Genomic DNA, 24732 nt, shown 5'->3' with positions numbered 1-24732 from the left:
TATGTATACTGGCTACTGATGTTGATACCCGGGTGAGGAAACCCGGGTGGTGGTGACACGTGGTGTTCACACGTTTGCTTGTGAAGAAGAGGGCACATTCCTAGAAAGTAATACCCCTGGCATTCAAATCGCGTCCTTTGACTGTAGCACATTAAAAGACTTCAAATACATAACTGAGCCACAAATTCAATATGACGTCATTTCATTGTCACGGAATGTCGCACCACGCACGGAGAAAGCCGGGACTTAGCATGGACGTCTCTCAGTGGCTGGGAAGGTCCTCTCTCACTCTCTCTCTCTTTCTCTCTCTCTCTCTGTGCGTGTGTGTGAGTGCGTGTGTCTGTCTGGCGCTTATAAGAGCACATTTGTGATGGAGTCCACATCAGTACACTTTTCCGCAGCGGAGATGAGCGCTTGGATAGCGAGCACGAACCCAGCCATGAAACTCATTTTGGTAAGTTTATTACTTTCCCTTACCCTCTCCAGAAGAGCCCGTTTTTAGATGTCAAAGTTCATCCACATTTATTTTAAAGGTTTGATGGTAGTGTTGTAGTGTGTTCTGTGGGTAGATGTGCATTATTTTCAGTTTAAGACAATTAAAATCATTCTTCATGTTAGTTGCTATTTTGTTCACTTCTGTGCCCAGTGTGCAACATGCGCTGGACACTCTTCATTTGAGTATACAACATGTGAATAAAATATGTACACTGAATTTCCATTTAGTCTGCACTTTTGTACTAGCTATATTCAGCATCAAAATTCGTTAGAGACGGAACAGAATAACAGAACAATTTTTACAATGCAAATATTGCACAGCTCATGCAAAATGATGCGAAATGATTCTGTTGTAGCCACTAATGAGGTGTTACTCTGAGTGGGTTTGCCCTCAGTAAAGGTGTGTGTGTACCTGTAAGCAATATGCATAGATTGATATTGTTGTCATTGATTGAACAGTTATCCGAGGTCAGCTCAGCCTAATCTGACCTATTCATCTGTCTAACTTGTAATGTCTTTTCGCATGATGTTCCCAAACATATGGTAATCGCCCAAAAATATCAATTCAGTCAGACAAGCATCATATTTAGCCAACTAATGAGTCAGTGTCCTTTCCAACCTCCTGCTAATTGGCCAATCATATCCTTGGGGATCCCTAATATTTCTGGCGTGCTTCTATGCGAGCCGTGCAGCCAAGCAGCCACTCAGAATGATCATCTGGTGTCCTCTAAAAATGGAGCTGTTTTCAGAATTAGTGATCGTACCTCATTGCACCTGTGAGCACTTCCTGCTCCCTGCATGCCCCTGACATGTGGCTGCAATATGTCTTCTGTCTTCAAACATCAACATGAAATCTTTTGGGGGCTTTATGAGGACATGAGCCGTGGAGAGAAGGTCAAAGGGAGAGTTATTCTGTTGTGGATACACAAACATCAGGAATTTAATCATGCAACTTCACCATCTGCCCATCTGTCTGGCCGGCCATTGACACACCCACCCTAAGTCAGTCTGTTTGTCTGTCAGTTCATTCTTCCATCTGTCTGTCTTCCCGTGCGTTCATAATTTGATGTATATGCCCCAGCATCTTTCCATCCATCCATTAGATTGTGTGGCTGTCCATCTCTTCATCCATCCATCCATCCATCCATCCATCCATCCATCCATTTATTATTTTGTCCATATGTTCATCTGTCCATGAACCTGTCCAACTATACGTTGAGTTTTCTTTATTTTTTGTTCCCACCTGCTGTCTTTTGGTTTGTCCCTGCGTCCATTCATCTCTCCCAACTGTCCATACAACTATGCATCCATCTCACTCCATTGTGTCTCCAATACACCTGTTTTACACGTGCAACCATTTGTCTATCTACACATCTACCATCTTTCGTCTGTACATCCACCCATGTATTAGTCTTTAGTCATTATGCACCTATTTTGAAATGCATTTGTTATTAGTTTGACTAATATTCTTTTAGGGGTGTTATGATAGTATGTCTAGAGAGCTCTAATAATGTTAAAACCATATTTACAAGGTTGGACACTGGTTTTCTATGCTCTATATCTGTGAATAAGGAATCCTACTTTGCAGGCATGAATTTAACTTGGTCGGGTCTGGAAAAAATGTACCTCGATAAATGAAGGATTGCTGAATACTGTCGAGCCAAGAAATTATTATTGGATTAATTTTTTTTCTTCTTTATGAAACCAACTACCATGGAAGCTGATTCACATATTGGTGTGCAATCAACCTTTGCCATTTTAGTCCCAAAGTTGGAACATACAGTACAATAATATCTCAGTGTTTGATTACGCTTTATCTCTTCCTTCTTTATCTTTACGCCCCTATCCCCACTTTCCTCTCTGATGTGGCCGTTACTGTGAGTCACACCAACTTCCCCAAACCCGCTAGTTGTCCATTGTAGTGATTTGACGTGCAAACTGCTAGAGCCACTAGAGGCTATGGAGAGGTGAACAACACACTCTTTTGAAGAATGTGTGAGGAAGTGTCAGGAGGGTCATACAGAGGGTGTTGGAAGGAGCAAGATGTTTTTAAACACACAAACGCTCACCTGTGGAAGTTGTCTTTGCAAAGCTAACTTCCTCTTTTGCATCAACAGCAGACGTTTGCATGAATGGAGGGTGGCTGAGGGGGCAGGAGGGATTTTTTGTGTAGGACTGTGTGGAGTGTGTGGTCAAGAGACAAGGAGAAGCGGGGGAGTATGCAAAAGAGATACAGCTATTTGTATCACCCTATGTCAAACACTGGCCTTCATCTTTCATCTTACTTCCGTATGAGCTGCATTAAAAACAGCATGACTGATGCAAATCTGGTGAAAATGTAAAGCACAGTGTGCACATTGTTACATACAGTTAGCACAGCGCAAATAGTTACACAACCTCATAACATTAGACACACAGCAGAAGTTCAACATTCCCAAATGTTTACGAGCGTTAAGACAAATAATGCTTATTTTTTCTGTGCGGATTCTATAAACATGTAAGAAGAAAAACAGAAAAGATCCATTCGTATATATTTTCCATACCGCTTGTTCTGAGCTGGAGCCTGTCCCAGCTGACACTTTGGGTGAACAGTGGGATACACCCAGTCAATTAAAGGACACAACAACAGACTCACACTCACCCAACTCATATTCACACTGATGGACAATTTAGAGTCTCCAATTAGTTTAAGATGCTAGGCTAAGATGGTAGCATAGGCTTGATCAAGTGATATTATTCAAACAGAGAAGTCAGCAACAGTAGGTGAGAAAAACGGACCTATTCTTTACGCATGTGGGGTATTGTTTCATCCACAATGTAATAGCAGCTCAGCATGATATAGCGAGGTTGGAGATGACATTACTCACCACCAGCAGGGGGTGGCTCTTTTCTGTTGTAGCAAATGACTTTTTGCCATAGGGTTAGGGTTAGTGTGATAGTTTCTCGTGTGATAAGTATTTATCAGCAGTTGCAATTTTCACCATCAAAAAATGAATTAGAATCTTTACAGACGATTTGTGGTAAAAAAAAATGGATGATTGACGCATTCTGGGTTGAAAAGCTATGTAGAATTGGACGTACTGAGCAATGAATCAATGTGTAATATCCTGCCACACAGCATGGAAGCATATCCCACATCACTTTATGCTTTAAAAAAAGAGAGATTCCATATTCACGGGAAAACACTCACACACAAACATATTTGCAACGAGCTGGAATGCCCCTCAGCCCACCTGCGTTCTTCAGTTAACTGAAGCCATGTGCTCTGTGGACAAACTGCTGCTTTGTGGTTTGATCCCTTTGTGCTCCGGCTCCACTCCACATGTCACCAATTGATAGGTGACCTCATGCACTCCAACATCATTCTCCCATTTCATGCAGACACTTAAAATTCTGCCATTAAGTCAATATGGTTGCTAATTAGTGGTGGAAGTCATTTTGACACAAATAGTCCAGGATGTTTCACCCCCATGTGCTCAGGTCAGCCTCATAGCCAGATTGCAGGTTCTCCTCGTATGGATGATTTGTGTTCCCCCATGTTCACAGATTTCTCTTCTCTGCTTTGAATTGTGCACATACATATGGTTTGTAATGGGAACTTAAATGATGAGTTTTCTCTATATGGTGGGTGGGTTCTCCCTTGGAGATAAGGTCCGCATTGACAGGAGGCGGGAGGTGTTCGGGGCATTTCTGACCAGTAGGAGGCTTCTGGGAAGACCAGGACACGTTGGAGAGACTATGTCTCTCAACTGGCCTGGGATCTGCCAAGAAAAGCTGAATAAAGTCCCCTTTCCTGCCCCTGACCGGATCTTGGATACGTGGAAAACAATGGATGGATGGAACTTAAATAGAAAAGGCTTTGTTGCTGCTATATGCAAGGGGAGTGCTGCAGCAGAGGGTGTTGTTTCACAAGGCAATTCCCTCAAGACTCAATTCCCTCAATGAAGTTATGGAACTGCAATTCTTGATTTATTATTATCATTATCGCTAGATTACAGTCAATTTAGCCATATTGCTAGGAGCCCCCAGACCTATGTGACTGTAGGATCCATTTCTGCTTCTATGGTTATCATGCGTGGGTTTTCTCCGGGTACTCCGCTTTCCTCCCCCATTCCAAAAACATGCTAGCTTGATTCGCCACTCCAAATTGTCCATAGGTATGAATGTGAGTGTGAATGGTTGTTGGTCTATATGTGCCCCGGGATTGGCTGGCCACCCGGCCAGTGTGGACCCCGCCTCTCGCTCAAAGACAGCTGGGATAGGCTCCAGCACCCCCCGCGACCCTCGTGAGGAAAAGCGGTAGAAAATGAATGAATGAATGAAAAAGCATTATTATTAACAGCTGTGGCTGTCGGCAACCTCTTGATTTAGTTTTACATGTCAACTGCAACTTCATGCGTGTTAGATTTGGCGTACTGACTGACCAGTTTGCTCCTTACCAGTTTGCTTCTGTTGCTGCTGTGTTGTGTAATATACTTGTTATCAATAACAGGCTCTCTGCTTGCAGTTATCACCCAATTCTCTTTGCAGCTAAAATAACAATACCTGTCACAGTGAGCTTCAATTGTCATGCAAATATGCAAAGAGATTTAGTAAGTACTATGATCTTCTGGTTCTCCTAACATGATGGATGTTCTTGCAGAAAAAATAATTATATGGACAAAAAATGCAATTGCAGCGTCATTGTGTGGTATTATGTAGATTATAGCACTTCGTAAGTATGACAACTCTGATGTCATTACTTCCCAACACTAGGGGCAACAATTACATAATATATTTGGATTTCTTTGATGACAACCACCAAGTTTTCTCACTGTTTTGCCTTGGCATCGGCGCATGCTGACATCATTTTTCAGCATTCGCACACAATTTTTAATGTGATGTGTAATTTCATGTAAATAATTTGGATTTAGCTCTTAGAGTTATTGCCTCCTATGAGCACATTTCAACAAATAGAACGTGTTAGTATGCGTGAAGTGGGAAATGGGTTGTGTCGTGAACTGGCTTGACCTTGTGTTTTCAGTGCCTTTTAGGAATTAATAGTACTTAATGTTTGTTTCATGCTGCTGGAAAACACGTCTTCTCCGAAACGGTTAAAGAGAGCGCATTAGCTGTGATGGACAGAAGTTACATAATAAGCAGTGTGACATGAACCAACTGTAAATAGTAATACAATTTTATTTACTCTAACCAATAAGTGTCTTCCCAGTGAAAAGATTTTGGTGGTCGCTGAGCATTTAAGTGCCCAGTTAAAGTACTTAACGCTAACATCCTTGAGCGTTTATCCTTTTGATGTTTATACTACTACGTTAAAATCATTATATTTTAATCTTAACTTCCCCTATGCTATCTTTTGATTTCCTTCTTCGTTTCGATACCCTCATCCATCCTTTCCTCCCATCTGGCTGCGCTCATTTAGTACTTTCTCACACTGACAGTGTAATTATGGCTGTCGGTGAGTGCTCGCTGCCATGTAATTTGGCTTTCCAGTGATGGACTATGATGTCATCAAATGGCATCTTCAAAGACAACAAGGAGGTTGAAAAGTTCAATATCTCTTTTGGTGGCTGATACACACACTCACACTCCTCTGAGCATCTTCCAGTACATCCATTCTCAAAAAGTGTCTTGGCATGAGGGAAAGAGTGATGAAACATTGGTAGTTTGGTAGTGGTAGTTTGGCAAAATGGGAACATCCGGGAAATGGCAACAAATCAGACATTTCTTGAACTAGAGGGTCAAGAACGAGTTACCCAGCATGTCTTGCAGCAGGACTGGATGTAATTTTGACATGGGTATTTTACCTAGATATTTATTTGTATGCACGCATGCTGCAGCAGGTAGGTTACGTTATGAGTCACGTGTTTGACTTGCGATGTTTGGATCACGTTTTTGCACAAGCTACAGATCTGACCATTTCCTGTACGACTCAAGCATGCCACAATAGCGCTGCAAGATACAAGATACAACTTTGATGTTGTGTTTTTATTTTTTTATTTAAAATTTTCACAAAATTATACGCCATTTAATTTATTACTACCTTTCATCTAAGAAATGAGGAACTGTATGCATACAAATAACGCATGAATCCATATCAATTATCACAATTGTTGTAAATCAGATATGTCACTATTAACTGGGCAAACAGTATGTTTATTAAGGAGGAAGATGGAAAAAAATACCTATATTGACTAAACATTTCATCGACAGTATATGAAATTGTTTAATTAAATTTGTGACGAGCTTACTGTGACCCACCTTTGGGTCCCGACCCAACAGCTGAGAATTACTGTCATGCATCATCATCTCAAGCTGAATACTACGTCCCGTCCCCAATACTACGAAGGGCACAACAACACACAGCATTACAAAAATAAGAGTCACAAAAAAGTATACTACAAACATTTATATACTACAAACTTTTGTCACAATTCCGCTCATCTATGTCACAAGGGGGTGGTGTGTGCTGGTCTGGAACCCAAACGCAGAGACACTTGTGTAACAAAAATGTTTTATTTAACAAAAGGTAGTCTGCTTGGGGAAATAACAGAGGGCAAAAGTATGAACCAAAAACAGAACTACACAGAGTCAAAAAAAGTACAACACAAAAGAGAACAAAAAACACTGCTGAAAACGGCTAGCAGGAAATACCGGGAGCAGAGTGCAACAAAAAACACTGGACAAAAGGTCACACAGGTAAGAAGACAAGAAGCAACAAAAATCCCCATAGTCCAAAACGAGGTACTTACAAAAAAGGTGCTAAAAGCCAGAAAGTTAGGACACAAAAGACACCTTGCCCAACATGTAGGACGAGGAAGGTAACAACGAGGCACACCTGCCGTCATGCTTTAGAACAGGTGTGTCAAACTCCTGCCATGGGGGGCCGAGACACTACAGGTTTTCTTTCCAGCCGGTCACTAAAGCAGGTGATTTGAATGATGAACCCTCCTTTGGTTTGAGGGAAGGAGCTCGTCAATAAAATCATCTGCTGGAGAAACTGCTTGGAGAGGAAACCTGCAGTGCTTCGACCCTCTGTCGACACATGTGCTTTAGAAGGTCAGGGATGAGATTGGCACAAGTTGTGTGGGAGTGACAGACACCTAAACCAGAGGTGCACTGCAAAGAAAGGGCAGAAGGCGGCAGCATGCAAAGCGACAACACAGATCCTGACAATCTATTCATTTTTTATGCTGTGTACCCTCACTTTGCTTGCTGGATATGCTGGAAACTACACATAAACAGGTATTTAGTTATTAAAAACTATGAAATATTAAATATGAGTTTAAGCATGAACTTATATTTATGTATCAACTAAAACTATCACATTTTCAATATTATTACTAATCATTGGCATTTTATTGAGTAACACTTCTGGTAGAAAACAAATGCAAGTTGATTTCAGGTTGTGGAGTTCTTTCTCATATAAAATGGCTTTTTAATAGTAATTATAAAATTATTTTTGCTTTGTTTTTTTTCATCCAAATTTAATTTTCTCTGCTGCCCCCAAGTGGCCAAAAAGACCAACTCTTCATGTGTCACGCTTATTCGCATGCTGTGTGACCCTACAGCTCTTGTAATAGCGTTCTACACTTGAACTGAACAAGCCTTTATTCTTGTCACTTATACAGAAGTACAAGCAATATAGTGCTTGAAACACTCTATGCCATTACCTCAATTGCCCCCAAATGAATTTATGTGATGTACTCATAGCATAGCAATTAGTTTTCAACATTTCCCAGCATGCTGGTTCTTGTTTTTCCACTGTCTGTACATACGGCATTGAATTTAACTGTGCTGTCCCACTGGAGGCAGGCCAGTGGAGAGTACTGCTTGAAGGATGACAAAAACAATGTGACCGTGACCATTTCCACATGTGCTTGTGAGCACACGCCAGTGAACTCAGTCTGACTTGTTGGTGTGACGGCGGTAACTGTAACCAGATTAGCTGAGCCGAGGTCACTCTCCGTCAGGGCTTCTATATCGTCAACACTCTCATGTCTTTCAATTGACCGTCTCTGATTTCATGGCCAAATAACCTTCTTCCTTTATGACTATGAGCACCAGTTTGATTCCGTGTGGGGCCACCCGTACTACAGACAAAGCATAGAGACATGGTATGGCTCACAAAGTCATTCTAGGTGAAATCCTTCTACTGAAATTTCTTCATGGTTGATATGTTTTGTCAGGAAAAACCACTGAACACTGAAATCTTCAACGGGCTGCTTGAAGATTGTGAAACCCTTTCATCTATTTGTATTATGTGTTCACTACAGAGCCATGGTACGGTGCCCCCAAGGGGACATTGATTTAAAAACACAAAGAGCTCGCAAAACTATATGAAGCTGCAGGACGGACTTCCGGTCATAGCTTGTCTGCCCATACGCGAGCGAGAATGAAGTGGAAAAATTTGGGGAGTACTTGCAAAAATTCATCTTTTTTTTTTTTTGTCCATCAATTTTTTTTGTTCTCGGGGGCTCAATGGACCTTTGGTGCAAAAATCTAGAGCAATGTGTGTTTCTGCGTGTTAGGTTAATGCAGTGGTTCTCAATCATTTTCTTTAATGACGCCCCGGGGACAGAAATATTTTCACACACCCTGATTTGAAATACTTTTGAGAAGCATACAAGTGTATTCAAAAGTGAAATTGCATGCTGAGTACATGTTGGAAGGTCTGCACGAACATTGAAGGTACTCCCAGATGGATATTTATTTGTTTACAAGAAGAACGCACCCTAACTCTAATACAGGCAGGATGTTAGAGTGAGGGATGGTACTTGAAAAAACAGAGTACATTTCAATTTTCCACTTTTTTTAAACTATAGGAAGTTATATATTATTATATATACTATTATTACAATTACCATTATATGAATAATAGAGGAAATAATAGAGGAAAGGGCAAACCATCTAATCCAGCAGAATCCATTATTTGGCTGGATGACACACCAACAGCAAAACGAGGCACAGCATCTAGTATTAGTGGAAGTCGCTGTTTGAAGAACAAAGACAAGCTTTACGTTTAGATGTTTTATTCATTTCTTCAGGAGGAAGGTGCACCCAAGATTTAATGGCAGCTATCAGACCTGAGGCCGTTGTTTGAAGAAATACAGAATTTATTATTTTGGCATCATATTTAATGTTTAATGTTTAATTTAAAAGAAACACCCATAACTAACATAAGCAGGACATTTATTTTTTCCCCTCTCTCTCTTAGTGTATGAGTCAAGCGATAATGGCTATATATGTCTATATATTTCTCCGTAATTATAGTGACAAAGTTGGTAGCACTGATCCCTCCTGCAACGTGTTCTTGTTCTCTGGTAGACCAGGAGCGTATGAGATGTTTTAAAAAGCAGAATTACAATGCCATCTACTGGGAGTAGAATGCTGCCATTGTTCATTAAATACCGGTGCCAGCATAACACACGAAATGTGCCCAATGAGATACCCTCAGGTTTGTTATTGTGGTGGTGTGTTCTATGAGGAAAGCAGCATAAATACAAAAGCACAGGAGGATAGGCAGTGGTGAATGGCAATAAAAGAGTAGGACAGAGTGTTTTGTATTCTGGTGTTGGACAGGGAAAGCCCAGTGACCTCCTAGTGTTGTTGTAACAAACAGCGGCCAGGGGAGACGACCACGGAGAGGGCCACAATCATAACACACATACTGTATGTATTGCACACACACGCAGAACACATTATATGTGACATGCGAGAATGCTCCCTGTCAAATGCAACGTTGGCCCGTTGAACGGGAAAGTCCACAGAGCCAATATTGTAGCAGAAAGGAAGCAGGCTGTTGGGTAACATCTGGTCTGCATGTGTCCTCCCTCCACTGTCTGCATGGCTGCATGTCAAACATGCTTGCTAACTGATGGCTTATATTCCAAGTCTGCTGAGAACTATTCAGTCTCTTCACAGAAACAATAAATAAAATAATAAATACTTGAATTGACAGCCAAGTGTAAGGGCACTCTTTTGCTCAGTGTTGTAACAAAAAAAAGTGCAACACATTGGCATATTGGCACATTGGCATATCCTCCGAAGTGTCAGGCCAAGAAAATCTCAGATAAGCAGAGGCCAAGGATGGTGAGAACAGACCAGCTCCAAAGACCTACAACATGATCTTGCTGCAGATGCTGTCACTGTGCGTAGCTCAACTCTTCAGTGCACTTTGCACAAGGGGATGCTGTACGGTTTTATCGATTCATTTGAGTTTTTTGTTGCAGACAATTAAAAAACAACATGTTGTCCTCTTGCTGTGGTGCACCGTTTGCCCTAACAACAGCAAGAAGTTTGTTCCTAAGAAAGTTTGGAACTGATGTGAGTGGTGTGAGCAGCCATGGAACAAGTGACTGCACCCTGCAAAGCCCATTGCAACAAAGGGCAGCAGCACAACAAACTTATTCCAGTATCTAAAACAAGGTATCCAGCGCAGTGGGAGAAACACCACACTTAGGGTTAGGGTTAGGGTTAACCCTAACCCTAACCCTAACCCTTGTGGGAGGAAACCGGAGTCCCCGGAGAAAAGCCACTCACGGGGAGAACGGGTAAACTCCACACAGAGAGAGTGGAATCGAACTCGGGCCTCCTAGCTGTGCGGCCTGCGTGTTAACCACTTGTTCATTTTTACATTAAAAAACCAAATAAAATCTTTTTAAAAGTACTTTAAAAGATTTTTTTGTTGTCTTTAAAAGGTAGAAAAAAAATCAGGACAAAAAATATTTTAGTGAAAAAAAAGTTTCTAGTTTCTATTTTTAGGCCTTAAGTACAAGAAAAGCTGTTTTTGGACCTCAACCACCTGATGTGAGGCTCTGCTTTGAAAACCCTGATACAGAAAATAAGTTCATTTTCTTGATGGTTTTTCTAAATGTGGTTGCCTAGCAAAAGAAAGCAAAATAATTTAAAGCAGATTGATAACCAAGGTTTAAAGAATGGAAGCAGTGTATCACACGTCAAAAGAGAACAATTGTCTGTTGTTGTTGAAGTATTTAGTTCGACTAAAACATCTGAATCCACTTACTTTATTGTCAAGAAATCATTTAGTAAGTGTAACGAAAAGATGCCAAAGACGCAGTGAGAGATGTAATGAAGACTAAAATGCATGATGAAATCATACAAAGACAATTAAATAATGCTTGGAAGCGTTACAAAGTGAATAATGGAGATTAACAAGGGCCAACAATGAAGAAGCTGTTATGCAGGGATCCAGGTCTAAGCATGATTTTCTTCTCAGACTCTATAAAGCGCTCAATTGACTTTAAGCCAGTGAGTCCACCAGGAGCTACATCTTTACAGCTCTGACCTTTCCTTCACCTCGCTCTTACTGGAAGGCTTTGGGCAGGCAACCGCTCCAGCATTTGCAAATATTTTGTTCTCTGTCCCATAAAATGTGCTCAATATGACTTCCACTGTCACCGTTCACTCACCACCACTTCATTTCTTACCCCTTGTGCAGCTCTTCACCGCCTCTCTTACCTGGGCCTTTCAGCAGCAGGCAACACCACCCAAGTACCAGTACCGCGACCCGGTGACTTCAGACCTCCTCCTGTGCGACCAGTGTCCTCCGGGCACGGCCGTGACGCGACACTGCACCGCTGACATCCCAACAGAGTGCCAAGACTGCCCTGAGAGGCACTTTGCTGACAACTGGCACTGGGGGAACTCATGTCAATACTGCACCTTGGTAGGTAGGAGAGGTTCACACCGCTACATAAGACTTCACTTCATGGCCATTCTCTCAGACACTATTTAAGATTTAAGCAGATACAAGTCTGTTACTTCACTTATTTGAACTGGAATAGGAATTTGTTACCTTGTTATTTTTATTCACCTTTCCCCTCATGTTAAACTAGCATGGTTTTTCTCAGATCTTTTCCTCATGTGCGTGACTATATCGTACGGTACCTTATTGTTTTAACAAATTCACAAGGTGGTGTTATTGTATTCCTTTCAGGAACATGTAGGTTCAAGTCTGCGGTTTTGCTAGTTCCGTCCATAATAAATGTTTATTTTTCCATATTCCAGACATCCAGGATTGGTGACAGATTTCCTTCTTGTGTGTTGTCTTGTGTAGGTGTGCAAAGAGAGACAGCTGGTGAAGCAGGAGTGCAATAGCACTCATGACAGAGTGTGTGAATGCGCTGCAGGTTTCCACCTAGTGGTCGAGTTTTGCATCACACACAGCTCCTGCCCACCTGGTTATGGAGTGGCAGCCTTAGGTAAGGTGTTTTTCCATCCATCCATCCATTTTCTACTGCTTATCCTCACGAGGGTCGCAGGCGTACTGGAGCCTATCCCATCTGTCTTGGGGCGAGAGGGGGGGGTCCACCCTGGACTGGTGGCCAGCCAATCCCAAGGCACATATAGACAAACAACATGCCCACCCATATTCATACCTATGGACAATTTGGAATATTTCACTCTGTGTGACATAATATGGTATTTACTTTACACAAAAACACCTTATGTCTGCACGGCGGCCCAGTGCAGCTGGGGTGTGGTCCATGGTGTCTATCTTTTCCAGTTTTTATATTTTATCTTACATTATTTCATACTTTATTCTATTTATTTACTTTAAACAGTGCTACACATGGAGCTGTGTAGATGCCAACTTCCCAGAATCCACAAATCTATCCTTATCTCTACTCTGTGGAACACATTTAACATTCATCCTGCAACCATTAACCCGCCATTCTTCCTACCCTGTAATTCACACGAAGTGTACCTGGACTTGAGACAGCATTACTGGGGATTCCCCTGCCTTAAACTGCAGTACTGATTATGTAATGGACAGAAATGTGGCAGAAGCCTTGAGAATCAGAAGCTAGGCAAAAACTAAAACAAAAATAGAAAATGAATGAATGAATATTCATGTTCTTAAAATATTAAATTAATTCATCATTCGGATTACATGGCTATCTTTTACATTTTAAGATAGCAACAGAGTAGGCATGGTGGGGAGGCTGCATGTTGGCCAAGGGGAGAAGAATGCAGATTTACCACACAGACAATTTGAGAGTAATGGAGTATTTTAATTGAAGAAACATACGATATATAGTGCTGACTCTTTCTAGCTCTAAATGACCAAAAGAAATGTCAAGAAAAGAAAAATTCACATTTCAATCAATGAATCCACTGGAGTACTGTAAATGCTATTTTGTATAAGAGGTGGGCGGCATGGTATAGTTGGCCCTCCTCACAGTAAGAAGATCTGGAATCAAAACTCTGATAGAAGTGTGGAGTTTGCATGTTCTTCCTGTGCTTGCAGGGGTTTCCTCCCTCATGCACGTTGATTGGAGACTAAATTGTCCATGGGTGTGGATATGAGTGTGAGATAAGGGTGTGCCTCCCGCCCAAAATCAGCTGAGATATAGCTCCAGTTCATGTGTGACCCTGAACATGACACACAGCAGTGTGGATTAAAAGAACAGTAGCGTGGGCCACCGAGCAATAAGATATTCTTCTTATTCCTTGCTTTGAAAGGGCACACCCTCATTGCTTGGTCTCTTTCCAGGTACACCGGTGAGCGACACTGTGTGCAAGCCATGTCCTGCTGGTCATTTTTCCAGCAGCCCCTCTTCGACAGAGCAATGTCGACCTCACAGAAACTGCACAGATGTGGGCATGAAGAGATTGAGAAAGGGAACGTCCACTTCAGACAGCATTTGTGGGAGCCAGGACCAAATTATGGCAATTGATTGTGCTCATCAACACACATTGTGTCACACAGGTGAGGCCATGGTGTTTGAAGTGGGGATAGTATACAATACTGTTGCCGACTTAGAAGTCTATAGAGGTCACATATACGTACATACACAGTCTGATCGAAGCCAAATTATTTTAACCATGCTGGACAAGGGATTTTCTTAGTGATGTATTTCTTTGCATTTACTGGAACACCAAAATACACAGTAAAAGGCTTAAATTTGTTTTTTTGCACAACCATTATATGTCACGAGGGGGTGGCGAGAGCCAGTCTGGAACCCCAATGCAGAGACACTTTCAAGGAACAAAAAATGTTTATTCGACAAAGGTAGTCCACTTGGGTCAAAAATAAAGGATGAAGAGTACAAACAAAAAAACTGAGATACAAAGGGACCAAAGTACAAGAGAAAACAAAAGGTCACACAGGCAAAAACAAGTAACAAACAGAAATCTTGGTAGAGCAAAACTACGGGCAGGTACTCACAAGAAAAGAAGCTAAGAGCCAGAAAGCAAGGGCACAAAGGGGCTAACGTTGCCGAGCAAGGGTACAGGATGCATTTTAACTGTACACGTCAATGTATTTACTTTTAAAGATGAACAGAATCTAAAAAGGAACAATGGTGCCAATCAGAGAACTTGGAGAATGGGGAGCGACGGGGGGATAAAATAGAAAAACTAGCCCCGTCGACATGACATGGTCAAGCTCAGAGAGTGATGCCTCGTGTGCCAGTGCGTGTACTTCTTGAAGAAAAGGTCACATGCGGCGCCAAACTGTTATAAAAGCACCGACGCGAGGGTGGGGCAAAAGCAGTGTCGAACAGTCGGAATCTGATGAGAAAGTTGTATGATTTGATACGTGAATGGTGTGAATCGCTTGAAAAATGACGGAGGCTCACTAGTTGCTGTTGAGAAAATCATCAAGGGGGTTTGGAATGTCGCCAGATCTAGCGACAAAATCGCCAAGTTAGCAACACTGACACCAAATGATGAAGGTTTCGTTTTTAACATGACAAAAGACTTGTGGTTTATTTCAAAGAACCAAGCTGTAATTCTGGATGCATGCAGCAGGGGGCAGTAATGCTTATTTGAAGCCAATATGCCAGTGAAGAAGTATTTCCAAGGACACTAATAGAGAATAAATTATCATCTAAAACTGTCAATTGTAAAGAGTTAAGACGCACGGTTTGATGTGGTCAATTTGATAGGAGGGATTGTTTTGATGTTTGTAAGAAAGGAGGGGGCCTGATGGCATTTTCAAAAAAGGCTGACACCTCACGGCAGAAATGTGAGTGGTGAAGTTGGTGAAGCCCATTCATTTTTAATGAGAAAAAAATCCGTCGAATTTGGGGATTTTTGGAAAAGCTGGGAAATGAACGATTTAATGCTTGAATTGTCTGAATTGGATGAAAAATTAACGAGTAGAAAGAAATTTTAAAAATTATGAAAAAACTGGCGGAATGAGAATAAAAAATAAATAAATAAAATATTTTAATTAAATCAATTAATATTAAAAATAAATAAATTTAATTTAATTTTTTAAAAAATAATTAATATATTAAAAATGGGATAAAGTCGCTTGGGAAACTTTTAAGTTAACTTTTAAGTTCAAGTATTGAACGCTGTGTTTTTGGAGCAAAATACAGTGAACAAGGCTGATAGATGATTTCCCTTGCCATCATTTGCATGCTTGCATGAATCAACAACTTCACACAGATCATTTAAAAAAAAAGTCTTACACATCACTTACACACAAACAGTACACATATAGCGAGATAGTAATAAATACAGCAACATCTGATCAATCCCTGTTAATTTCAGACTTAAAAGATACCGATATTGGTCTACTCGCTCATCACTGGTATTTACTTGTGATGCATATCAAACACAAGTATTGACTGCAGAACACCCACATTTTGTTGAAATAAATTCCAAATCTGCATGCACAGTAATGCACTGTGGTGCTTTAGATTAACCAGTGAGTTTTGCTATCTTCTTCTAGATGTGTTCTTGTGTGAGGAGGCAGTTTTCCAGTCACTAGCCTCACTGCAGCTGTCCTCTGTGCCCCTGGAACGTTTGTTGGAGAGCCTGCCGGGTCGGAGGGTGGATCGCAAGAACGTGGAGAGGTTGAAAAAGTCCTGTTTGCCACAGCAACAGGTCCTCCAACTGCTACGACTATGGAGGCAACAGAACAAGGACCAAGATAAGCAGTATGGCATAATAAAAGGTGCGACCACTTTCATGTTTTTCACTTTTGTTTAGTAAAGACGGTAAAAGTAGTGATGCTCCAATCAGTGTTTTACCCTGCCGATTCCGATCGACTTGGACTGAAATCACCTAATTCAATCTAATCAATCGCCTCATTTGTCACGGAAATTGGCTGATACTGATTGGTGGCTGATCGATTGGGGCATCCCTACTTAAAACCAATCCTATGTAGGCCAGGATTTACTACACAACAATTGCACAGATTTAAAAGAGTGTTTTGGATAGGACTTGGCAAGGGCAAGCAGTTTGTGATGCATCCGTTAACGATAATGCATTTTTGCCAGATACGAGTATGAAATGAGCACATTTGGTCATTATCTGTATTTGTGTTAAAAGAAAATGCTCATTATGTATTCACTCTTCACGCTCTGTGATTGGCCAGTCACACACAGCGAGCACCACTCCCTACACGGCTGCAGCGGACCTCAGCGGTGCCTCATTCACATACAGCACACGATGCAATTGGGAATTTGAAAACATCTTGGCGATTGTCACAATGCCTCCACTTTGTTAGTTTTTTTTCAGCTGGCCACTACTTTGGTTTGTATCTAAAGTTACATGGAAAACTTGTTCCATAGCATGCGCAGCACACAGAGCTGTGCAGACACTCAACTCAAATGGGGTAGCGTGACCGCTTTTTCCCCCAGAAGTGTGTTTTTGTCTTATTCCATGAAGTCATGATAAAACAGGCGTGCTACCTACAATATACAAATAATTTTCGGTTAGCAGTATACGGACAGTGGCAACAGTAACCTGCATTGACTGGCCACAACATTAGGTACACTTGCACAGCCTCACAAGAGCTGTGTCAAGCATCCTGCATGTATGGCTGTATTTTAGTGTGCTAAAAAATGAACCCCCTCTCAATACGTTGCCGTATGCACCTGCAACCTTAAACTTGTTTCGTAACATACACAGCGCATATTTTTTCAAGACAGCGGGCACGATTGTGCATCAGTCACTGATGGTGTTTTGTTTTGTTAATGTATACTGACGGTGGTTTGGCTGGTGATATAAAGTCAGTTGGAAAACTGCTTTTAGTACCCAATGCCGTGCATTTGAGAAAAATACAGCCAACAAGGCTGACAGATTATTATTATTTTGTTTATTGAATCACCAACTTCACACTGCTCATTAAAAATAACTGAAGAATAAATTCTCAAGGATCACTTACACACATAGCATAGTACACATATTGCTGAATAATAAACAATACATATAGCAACTTCTGATCAACCCAAGCAATTTTCAGACTTAAAATAATGTTCAGATTTAAGTCTTGCCCATTTCTGAATCAACCACACCCATTTCCTGTTTATATGCTGCCCATTACAAGTACGGACACTGATACAGATAATTTAGATGGGTGAAGAGATACAGATGCAGATACAGATAGTGGTATACTCGTCCCAACTATTAACCCAGCATGAACATTACGTGTGAAAAACAGAGAAAAAAGGCAACATAATCGCAACTTTTTCTTGCAATTGTGTCGTACAGGTGTGAACCACTGTGAGCGCAAAATCTCCCGCTGCAACAGCCTGAAGAACCTGACATTGGACGACCTCTTGGAGGTCACCAACAGTTTGCCAGGGGTTCATGTTCATCGGGAGGTTGTGTCAGCGGTGTTCGCGACTTGCCTTCCCAAGCAGTACATCCTCCAGCTTCTCCACCTGTGGAAGATCGCCAACTTTGACCTCGATCTAGTCAAAGGTCTTTCTCACAGTCTGAGGGTACTGCGCAGCAAAGGGGCACCACGTTATCTTCTAAAAGGCCTGAAGAAGATTAACCGCATCATCGGCTACTCCTCCACTCGCAAGATGTATGAAAAGATGTTTGTTAATATGCTTCAAGATGAACTGTGTTTTAAAACTCTTAAGCCGTTCAACGAATAAGAGCAACTACTTTTTAGGGATGGGCACATGACTAAATCTTAATTGGCTTTGCGGACATTTTATGCTCAATTACATTTAATGTTATGAGATAATGTCTCTCCGACTGTTCTGAACGCTAGTTTCAATGCCTGTGTTGTATTCAGCAGAATTAGACTTGTACAATGGCAACGGTCTACATGCTACAGTGCTTCAGCAGCGCCTCTGGTTGTTGTAGCTGGGTACTGCACTCCATTTTGCCTCAATAGCTTCCAGTCATGATTCATCAACAATGAATTCCACAGAACTGCCCATCCCTCGCTTTTGTTCATACTAAACTTCAAGGGAGAATAACACTCAAGTTGGAATAGATGCACTCCGATACCGTAGACATTTACTGGCCAAAACATTAGGTACACTTGAAACATCAAATGAGGTCGAGTACATGGTGTAAAATGAACGTTACATTTGTGTATTTCTGATACATCTCTTGTATTGTTATTATGATGTTGACAAAAGTCTATTGTGCAGATGCACCTAAAGTTGTAGATTTATGTGGAACAGATACAGATCTATACACATAAAGAACATCCCTTACTTCAATAAGCGGAACATTCTGAAACAAAGGCATGTTATTCAGTAATTAACCAGATGATTTTGATTTTAAAAAATAGTAATTACATTTTTGTGTCCTCCAGGCAGAGTAATCTTTGGAAAATATTTCATGGGAACTTTTTTGAGTCTGTGAAAAGTAATAAACAAAACTATTTAAGATGTAAATAGCACACTTTTATGGAAAATGGGCAAGCAAATGTGTTATTTTTATTACTTTCTCACTATTTGAGAGGAAGGATTTGGTTTCATTATGAAATCCAGGTATGAGCTATATAATTGTGTCTTGTTTTGTTGGTTTTGTCCACGACTGCTGGCAAGTAAAGTTCATAGGAATTTAGTGTTGTTATTGTCAGCTTTCTGAATGTAAAATTGTGTTTCTATTTAAAAGGGACTTTAACTTTCCATTCTTTGTAAAGGCTTGCTTTTATTGCTTTTTAAGAAAAACTGGATCTTACATGCTGCAAAATCTTGAAGGGAGATGTGTTTTATATACGTATGTTTTTCTATCATTTTATACAAAGAAGTGTCGGTTTCTTTATTGTATATATGCCTCGGGTAACACTAATGTCTAATGGTGTGTACAGATGCCTCATTAAAGATTACACTTTTTTGCTGCTGTGACTTATCGTTTCTTAAACAGCTCACAGGACACCAGCAATGATCAGGAGATGTCATCGTGTTGATGACAATGGAAAAAAGACTTTTCGGACTCATTGTAGTAATCTAATGCAACATAGGGTTAGGGGTTAGGGTTAGGTATAGGGGTAAAGGAGGTCTTGATAGCTGCTCGGGGTCGAATTAGTGTAGATGCACGTGGGTCCCGTCTCGATACGAGCTTCCGTTGGTGAGTAATAGGCGAAAAACGCATCCTCCATTGACATTGCATGATGGGAGTTGCAGTACATAGGAATGACCAGAAGGTGTCGGTATTTGCCTGCAGTACATTTAATTGACGACCAGATAGCGACATAGTATTAGGGTTAGGTGTAGGTGTAGGGGTGAAGGAGGTCTTGGTAGCCCATACCAAAACCAAATAACTCGAGAACGGTACGTCCTACGGCATTTTTCCCGAAGACGACCCCCCCCCCCCCATAAGTGGGCACGGGCTTTCTTTTGGGACCACCCCCGACTCGTATCGAGACAGACACTTGAAACTTGGCACACAGGTCAGCGGCCAGCCCCTGATACACATATAAAAAAATCAGGGTCCTGGATCAAAGGGTCCGAGATTTATGGGAAAAAAAAGAGGGGTTTTTGGAGGGAAAGTAGTTTTTCATGCCCTGCGAGGCCCATATTGACCCCAGCGACTGCATATTTTTCAGTTTTTGTCTTTCCAGCCTCGTGAGACTCCAATAAAAGAAAGTCAGATGAAAGAAAGTCAGCCCATTTTAGTTCAGAAAGGGGTAACCTTTGACCTCAAGCAGACCTCAATTTAGTGGGTTTGCCGGTCTAGCCACGCCCCCTTTCGAGCCAGACACTTGAAACTTGGCACACAGGTCGGCGGCCAGCCCCTGATACACATATAAAAAAATCAGGGTCCTGGATCAAAGGGTCCAAGATTTATGGGAAAAAAGAGGGTTTTTTGGCGGAAAAGCAGTTTTTCATGCCCTGCGAGGCCCATATTGACCCCAGCGACTGCACATTTTTCAGTTTTTTTCTTTCCAGCCTCATGAGACTCCAATGAAAGAAAGTCAGTCCATTTTAGTTCAGAAAGGAGTGACCTTTGACCTCAAGCAGGCCTCAATTTAGTTGGTTTGCAGGTCTAGCCATGTCCCCTTTCGAGCCAGACACTTGAAACTTGGCACACAGGTCAGCGACCAGCCCCTGATACACATATCAAAAAATCAGGGTCCTGGATCAAAGGATCCGAGATTTATGGGAAAAAAGAGGGTTTTTTTGGAGGGAAAGTAGTTTTTTACGCCCTGCGAGGCCCATATTGACCCCAGCGACTGCATATTTTTCAGTTTTTGTCTTTCCAGCCTCGTGAAACTCCAATGAAAGAAAGTCAGTCCATTTTAGTTCAGAAAGGGGTGACCTTTGACCTCAAGCAGGCCTCAATTTAGTGGGTTTGCAGGTCTAGCCACGCCCCCTTTCAAGCCAGACACTTGAAACTTGGCACACAGGTCAGCGGCCAGCCCCTGATACACATATCAAAAAATCAGGGTCCTGGATCAAAGGGTCCGAGATTTATGGGAGAAAAGAGGGTTTTTTGGAGGGAAAGCAGTTTTTCACGCCCTGCGAGGCCCATATTGACCCCAGCGACCCCAAATTTTTCAGAGGTTTCGTCTTTCCAGCCTCGTGAGACTCCAATGAAAGAAAGTCCATTCATTTTTTTCATAATTTTATTTTCCAAATCTGGCTGAAATGGCCGCAAATGCTCTGAGAGTCATCGACCTGCAGACTGTCGTGTGCTTCAGACCTGATCCGCAGAATTTTTTTTTCCAGACAACGCAGAGGTCTGAAATTCGAGTATGTTGTTGGGGGCCTCCAGATGAGCGGATCGACATCAGTCGGGTGTCGGTCGGACATGTACTTTTCGACCAGTGGGCGTCGGAATTTTGTTGTCTCCTCATGTTCACGCCCCCGCCGATCGGACAAAAAAATGTTCAAATGTGTCGAAAAACGCAACAGAACATCTACAAAGAATATGAAGCAAGTGTGCACAGTTTCACATCTGTGCAACCTTTGGTTAGCTACTTAGCTTTAGCAAGGTTGTATCGAGCTGGGACCAATTTCTCCCTAATTGATGGGATGGTGTCTGCAACATATTGAAAAATGAAAAAAAAACTCCAAGAACAAGTGTTTCTACATTCAACAAGTTGATGGTGACCTATGACCTTTGAGCAGTCTGTTCGATTACTAGGCAATGTTCCTTTGGAGCTAGACTCTTGAAATGTTGTACATTCGTGCAGAATAATTGTCTGATGATGTGGTGAAAAATTGGTGGACCTAGCTCGATGCTTGATGAATTTATTAAAGTTTTGTTTTTTTTAGGGCCTTTGACCGGCTTCGTGGTCAATCTATTTGGGAAGGAAACATGGTTCCTGTTGAGTCCCGTCCCTGAAATTTTGCACACTCGTGCAGAATAATTGTCTGATGATATGGTGAAAAATTGGTGGACCTAGCTCGATGCTTGATGAATTTATTAAAGTTTTGTTTTTTTTAGGGCCTTTGACCGGCTTCGTGGTCAATCTATTTGGGAAGGAAACATGGTTCCTGTTGAGTCCCGTCCCTGAAATTTTGCACACTCGTGCAGAATAATTGTCTGATGACATGGCGAAAAATTGGTGGACCTAGATTGATGCTTGGCCTCAGGTTCCAACCCTCGCCTCCAGTTTGCCCACCGGCCACCGTTTCCAGTTTGCCCGCAGGCCGGCAGCTGACAACAGATTGCCTGACGGCCGCTGCAGTCTGCGCCCTGCCGCCGGCTTCATATTGCTCTTTGGTCGCCGGCAGCCGCAGCCTTCATATTGCTCTCTAGTCGTCGCCGTCGTCGTCGTCGTCGTCAGCGTCATCGTCAGTCCGCTGTCCCGCAATCTTCAGCAGAGTAAGATAAAGCTTACATTAGCCATGACTTTACCGTTGAGAAAACACAGTATATGATTGCCCAGCATAACAATTACAGTCACGGTGTCATGAAAAAAATACCATCAAACATCAACACAATAGATAGATTTAGAACAGACTTGGCCAGTCGTGTGCAAGAATAACCTATTTACGTGGCTTAAAACAAGTAATTTAACAGCTATTTCTTTCATAGACAGTACCGCAAAGCACGCTGGGATGTGCGCCTATCGGCTACATTATTAAGAGGACAAGGAACTGCTGATTATGATGCGGGCGAGGGAGGATGTCAATTAAGGGCCTCAATTCTTGGATTTCTTCTCCTTAAAAATTACTTTTATGCAATTCTTGGCTATGTTATATGTATCATGTGTCATTTGTGTGCTTTCAACATATACTTGTTAGTCCAAAATACAGTACACTTCAAAAAGACGTTTGTGTGTTTTCGAAGTGGCCACAGGAGGGCGACAGAGGCTAATATCATCAATGTATGTCCATCACAGGCCACCGTACTGATCCGCCAGTAAGCGGTGACGTTACGTGAAATCCAACAAATTAAATAATGCCTCTTTTTTTTACAGCCCCCTACGAACGGTGCCCAATGTGCTTCAGGAGTATAAAGTATTATTTCTCTTGTTATAGTGTGTAAAATCATTGTGAAACACGACGTCACATCCGCGCTGTAACTTCCCGTTTGCACTTCCTGGTTTCGTCCGGATCATGGCGCCGACGATCCCAATGACGCTGTGTCAACCTGTTGGCAGCCAAGCTGAAGTATTCTAGAGGGAATGCCGTCTACTGTTTGTAAAACTAAGAGGCGTGATTGTTGAAACTCTTTATTGAAAATGCTTTAGGATATATTACATGTATATTGCTTAATTTTTTGAAGTTTTCAACGCTGTTACAGGCATGTGTTTGGCCAGCTATGTGGGGCGGGTTGAGCGTGAACAAGGAAGTGCGGGGATCTCGTGCGCGCGCGCGCGCGCTGTTCTGTTGTTGCTGGCTCGTCGAAAAAAAAAGTTGACCGGAAGCAGCAGGCAACCATCTGTCTTTCTCTGACGAAGTCAGGCCGCCCCTTACCACGGTTTGGGGCTGAAAATAGTGACAGTTAACACCGCCACGACCGTGGAGAAGTGCCGAAGTAAACGGTTTGTCTTGCAACAGCATCGTTTTCATTGGCGCCAATTTAATTCGGTATCGAGTCGGCGTTCCAACACCCTGACGGAGAACACTGGAGTTGCCATGTAACTCAGACGACGCACAAGCAATGCTACAAGGTCAGTATCAAAGTTTTAAGTCACGTTGAGGCACGAATAGTGGCGTTTCGCTCCGACAATAGGACAATATACAGTATATAAACGATGTCGAAGTTGAGGAGCTGAAGCCGAGGTCGCCATTTTGTGGACATAATTGGCGCGCAGAATGCTCGAAATGACGGAAACAATTGTTTCAACCGGTTCATTTGCAATCCATAACATAATGTGAACGACTTTGGCCCAAATTGACAACGATTTTTTAAAAGTATGTTTCGCTACCCTCGTCATAGTCAATGACAACTGAAGCTAAAAGTGGTTTATTTGGAATTATTTCGTTTGACGTGAAAATCCCTTGATGTCCGGGTTACGTCGCGTGCATGGCGTGTTAAGTTTGTGTCGGAACTTGTTGCCATCAGAGGCGAGGCATCTGTTAGGTGAGTGTAAGCCGCTGATTTTATCTTTGAGCATCATTGTGACAACGGAAGAGAAAACACACTCATAACCCTTCTCCCTTATTCGGTCTATTTTAATGGCGACTAAAAAACTTACTTCTGTACACCGCATCATTACAATAACCAAGCTCCGAACCCGGGGAGACAGAGCCTTCTCCATCGCTGCCCCCACCCTCTGGAACTCTTTGCCCCATTCACTCCGTGCTTGCCCTGACCTTCCCACCTTCAAAAAACAACTAAAAACTCACCTCTTTAAATCTGTTTTTAATGTCTAACTTCTTTATATCTGACTGCTGTGCCCCGCCCCGCTTTTACTCATGTTTTAACTGTGTATTAACCAATGAATGTTGTATTTTGGTGTGTCTTCTATTCTGTTTACTTACTTTATTCAACTCCATTCATCTGTAAAGTGTCTTTGAGTATTTTGAAAAGCGCTATACAAATAAAATGTATTATTATTATTATAAGTATTCAATGCAGGAATGAATTTTATAAAACTGAGTATTT

The 24732-nt window shown here is 41.8% G+C and overlaps 1 protein-coding gene across 3 annotated transcripts; it reads left to right on the top strand.

Moving 5' to 3' along the window:
- The first annotated feature begins 313 nt into the window (after positions 1 to 313).
- On the top strand, positions 314 to 19535 carry LOC131105335 (tumor necrosis factor receptor superfamily member 11B-like). 3 transcript variants are annotated; one of them, XM_058053343.1, is made up of 6 exons: positions 314 to 454; positions 11954 to 12181; positions 12572 to 12716; positions 14012 to 14227; positions 16202 to 16426; positions 17968 to 19535. In XM_058053343.1, the coding sequence occupies exons 1-6, from the start codon at positions 371 to 373 to the stop codon at positions 18360 to 18362; spliced, it is 1293 nt and encodes a 430-aa protein (XP_057909326.1). In that variant the 5' UTR covers positions 314 to 370; the 3' UTR covers positions 18363 to 19535. The 3 variants fall into 3 exon arrangements, with proteins under 3 accessions (XP_057909326.1, XP_057909329.1, XP_057909327.1); XM_058053344.1 differs by lacking the exon at positions 314 to 454 and adding an exon at positions 7548 to 7737; XM_058053346.1 differs by lacking the exon at positions 14012 to 14227.
- Positions 19536 to 24732: the final 5197 nt, after the last annotated feature.

Source organism: Doryrhamphus excisus, chromosome 17 (assembly GCF_030265055.1).
Source record: "Doryrhamphus excisus isolate RoL2022-K1 chromosome 17, RoL_Dexc_1.0, whole genome shotgun sequence".
In the NCBI taxonomy this organism is placed as follows: domain Eukaryota; kingdom Metazoa; phylum Chordata; class Actinopteri; order Syngnathiformes; family Syngnathidae; genus Doryrhamphus; species Doryrhamphus excisus.
The sequence above is the reverse complement of the archived record's forward strand: the minus strand, read 5'-3'. Positions and strand labels throughout refer to the sequence as shown.

Coding starts and splice junctions, on each gene's coding strand:
- LOC131105335 (XM_058053343.1), top strand. CDS start 371: ATGGAGTCCACATCAGTACACTTTTCCGCAGCGGAGATGAGCGCTTGG. Junction 12,182..12,571: donor CATGTCAATACTGCACCTTG/GTAGGTAGGAGA, acceptor TGTCTTGTGTAG/GTGTGCAAAGAGAGACAGCT. Junction 12,717..14,011: donor TTATGGAGTGGCAGCCTTAG/GTAAGGTGTTTT, acceptor GTCTCTTTCCAG/GTACACCGGTGAGCGACACT.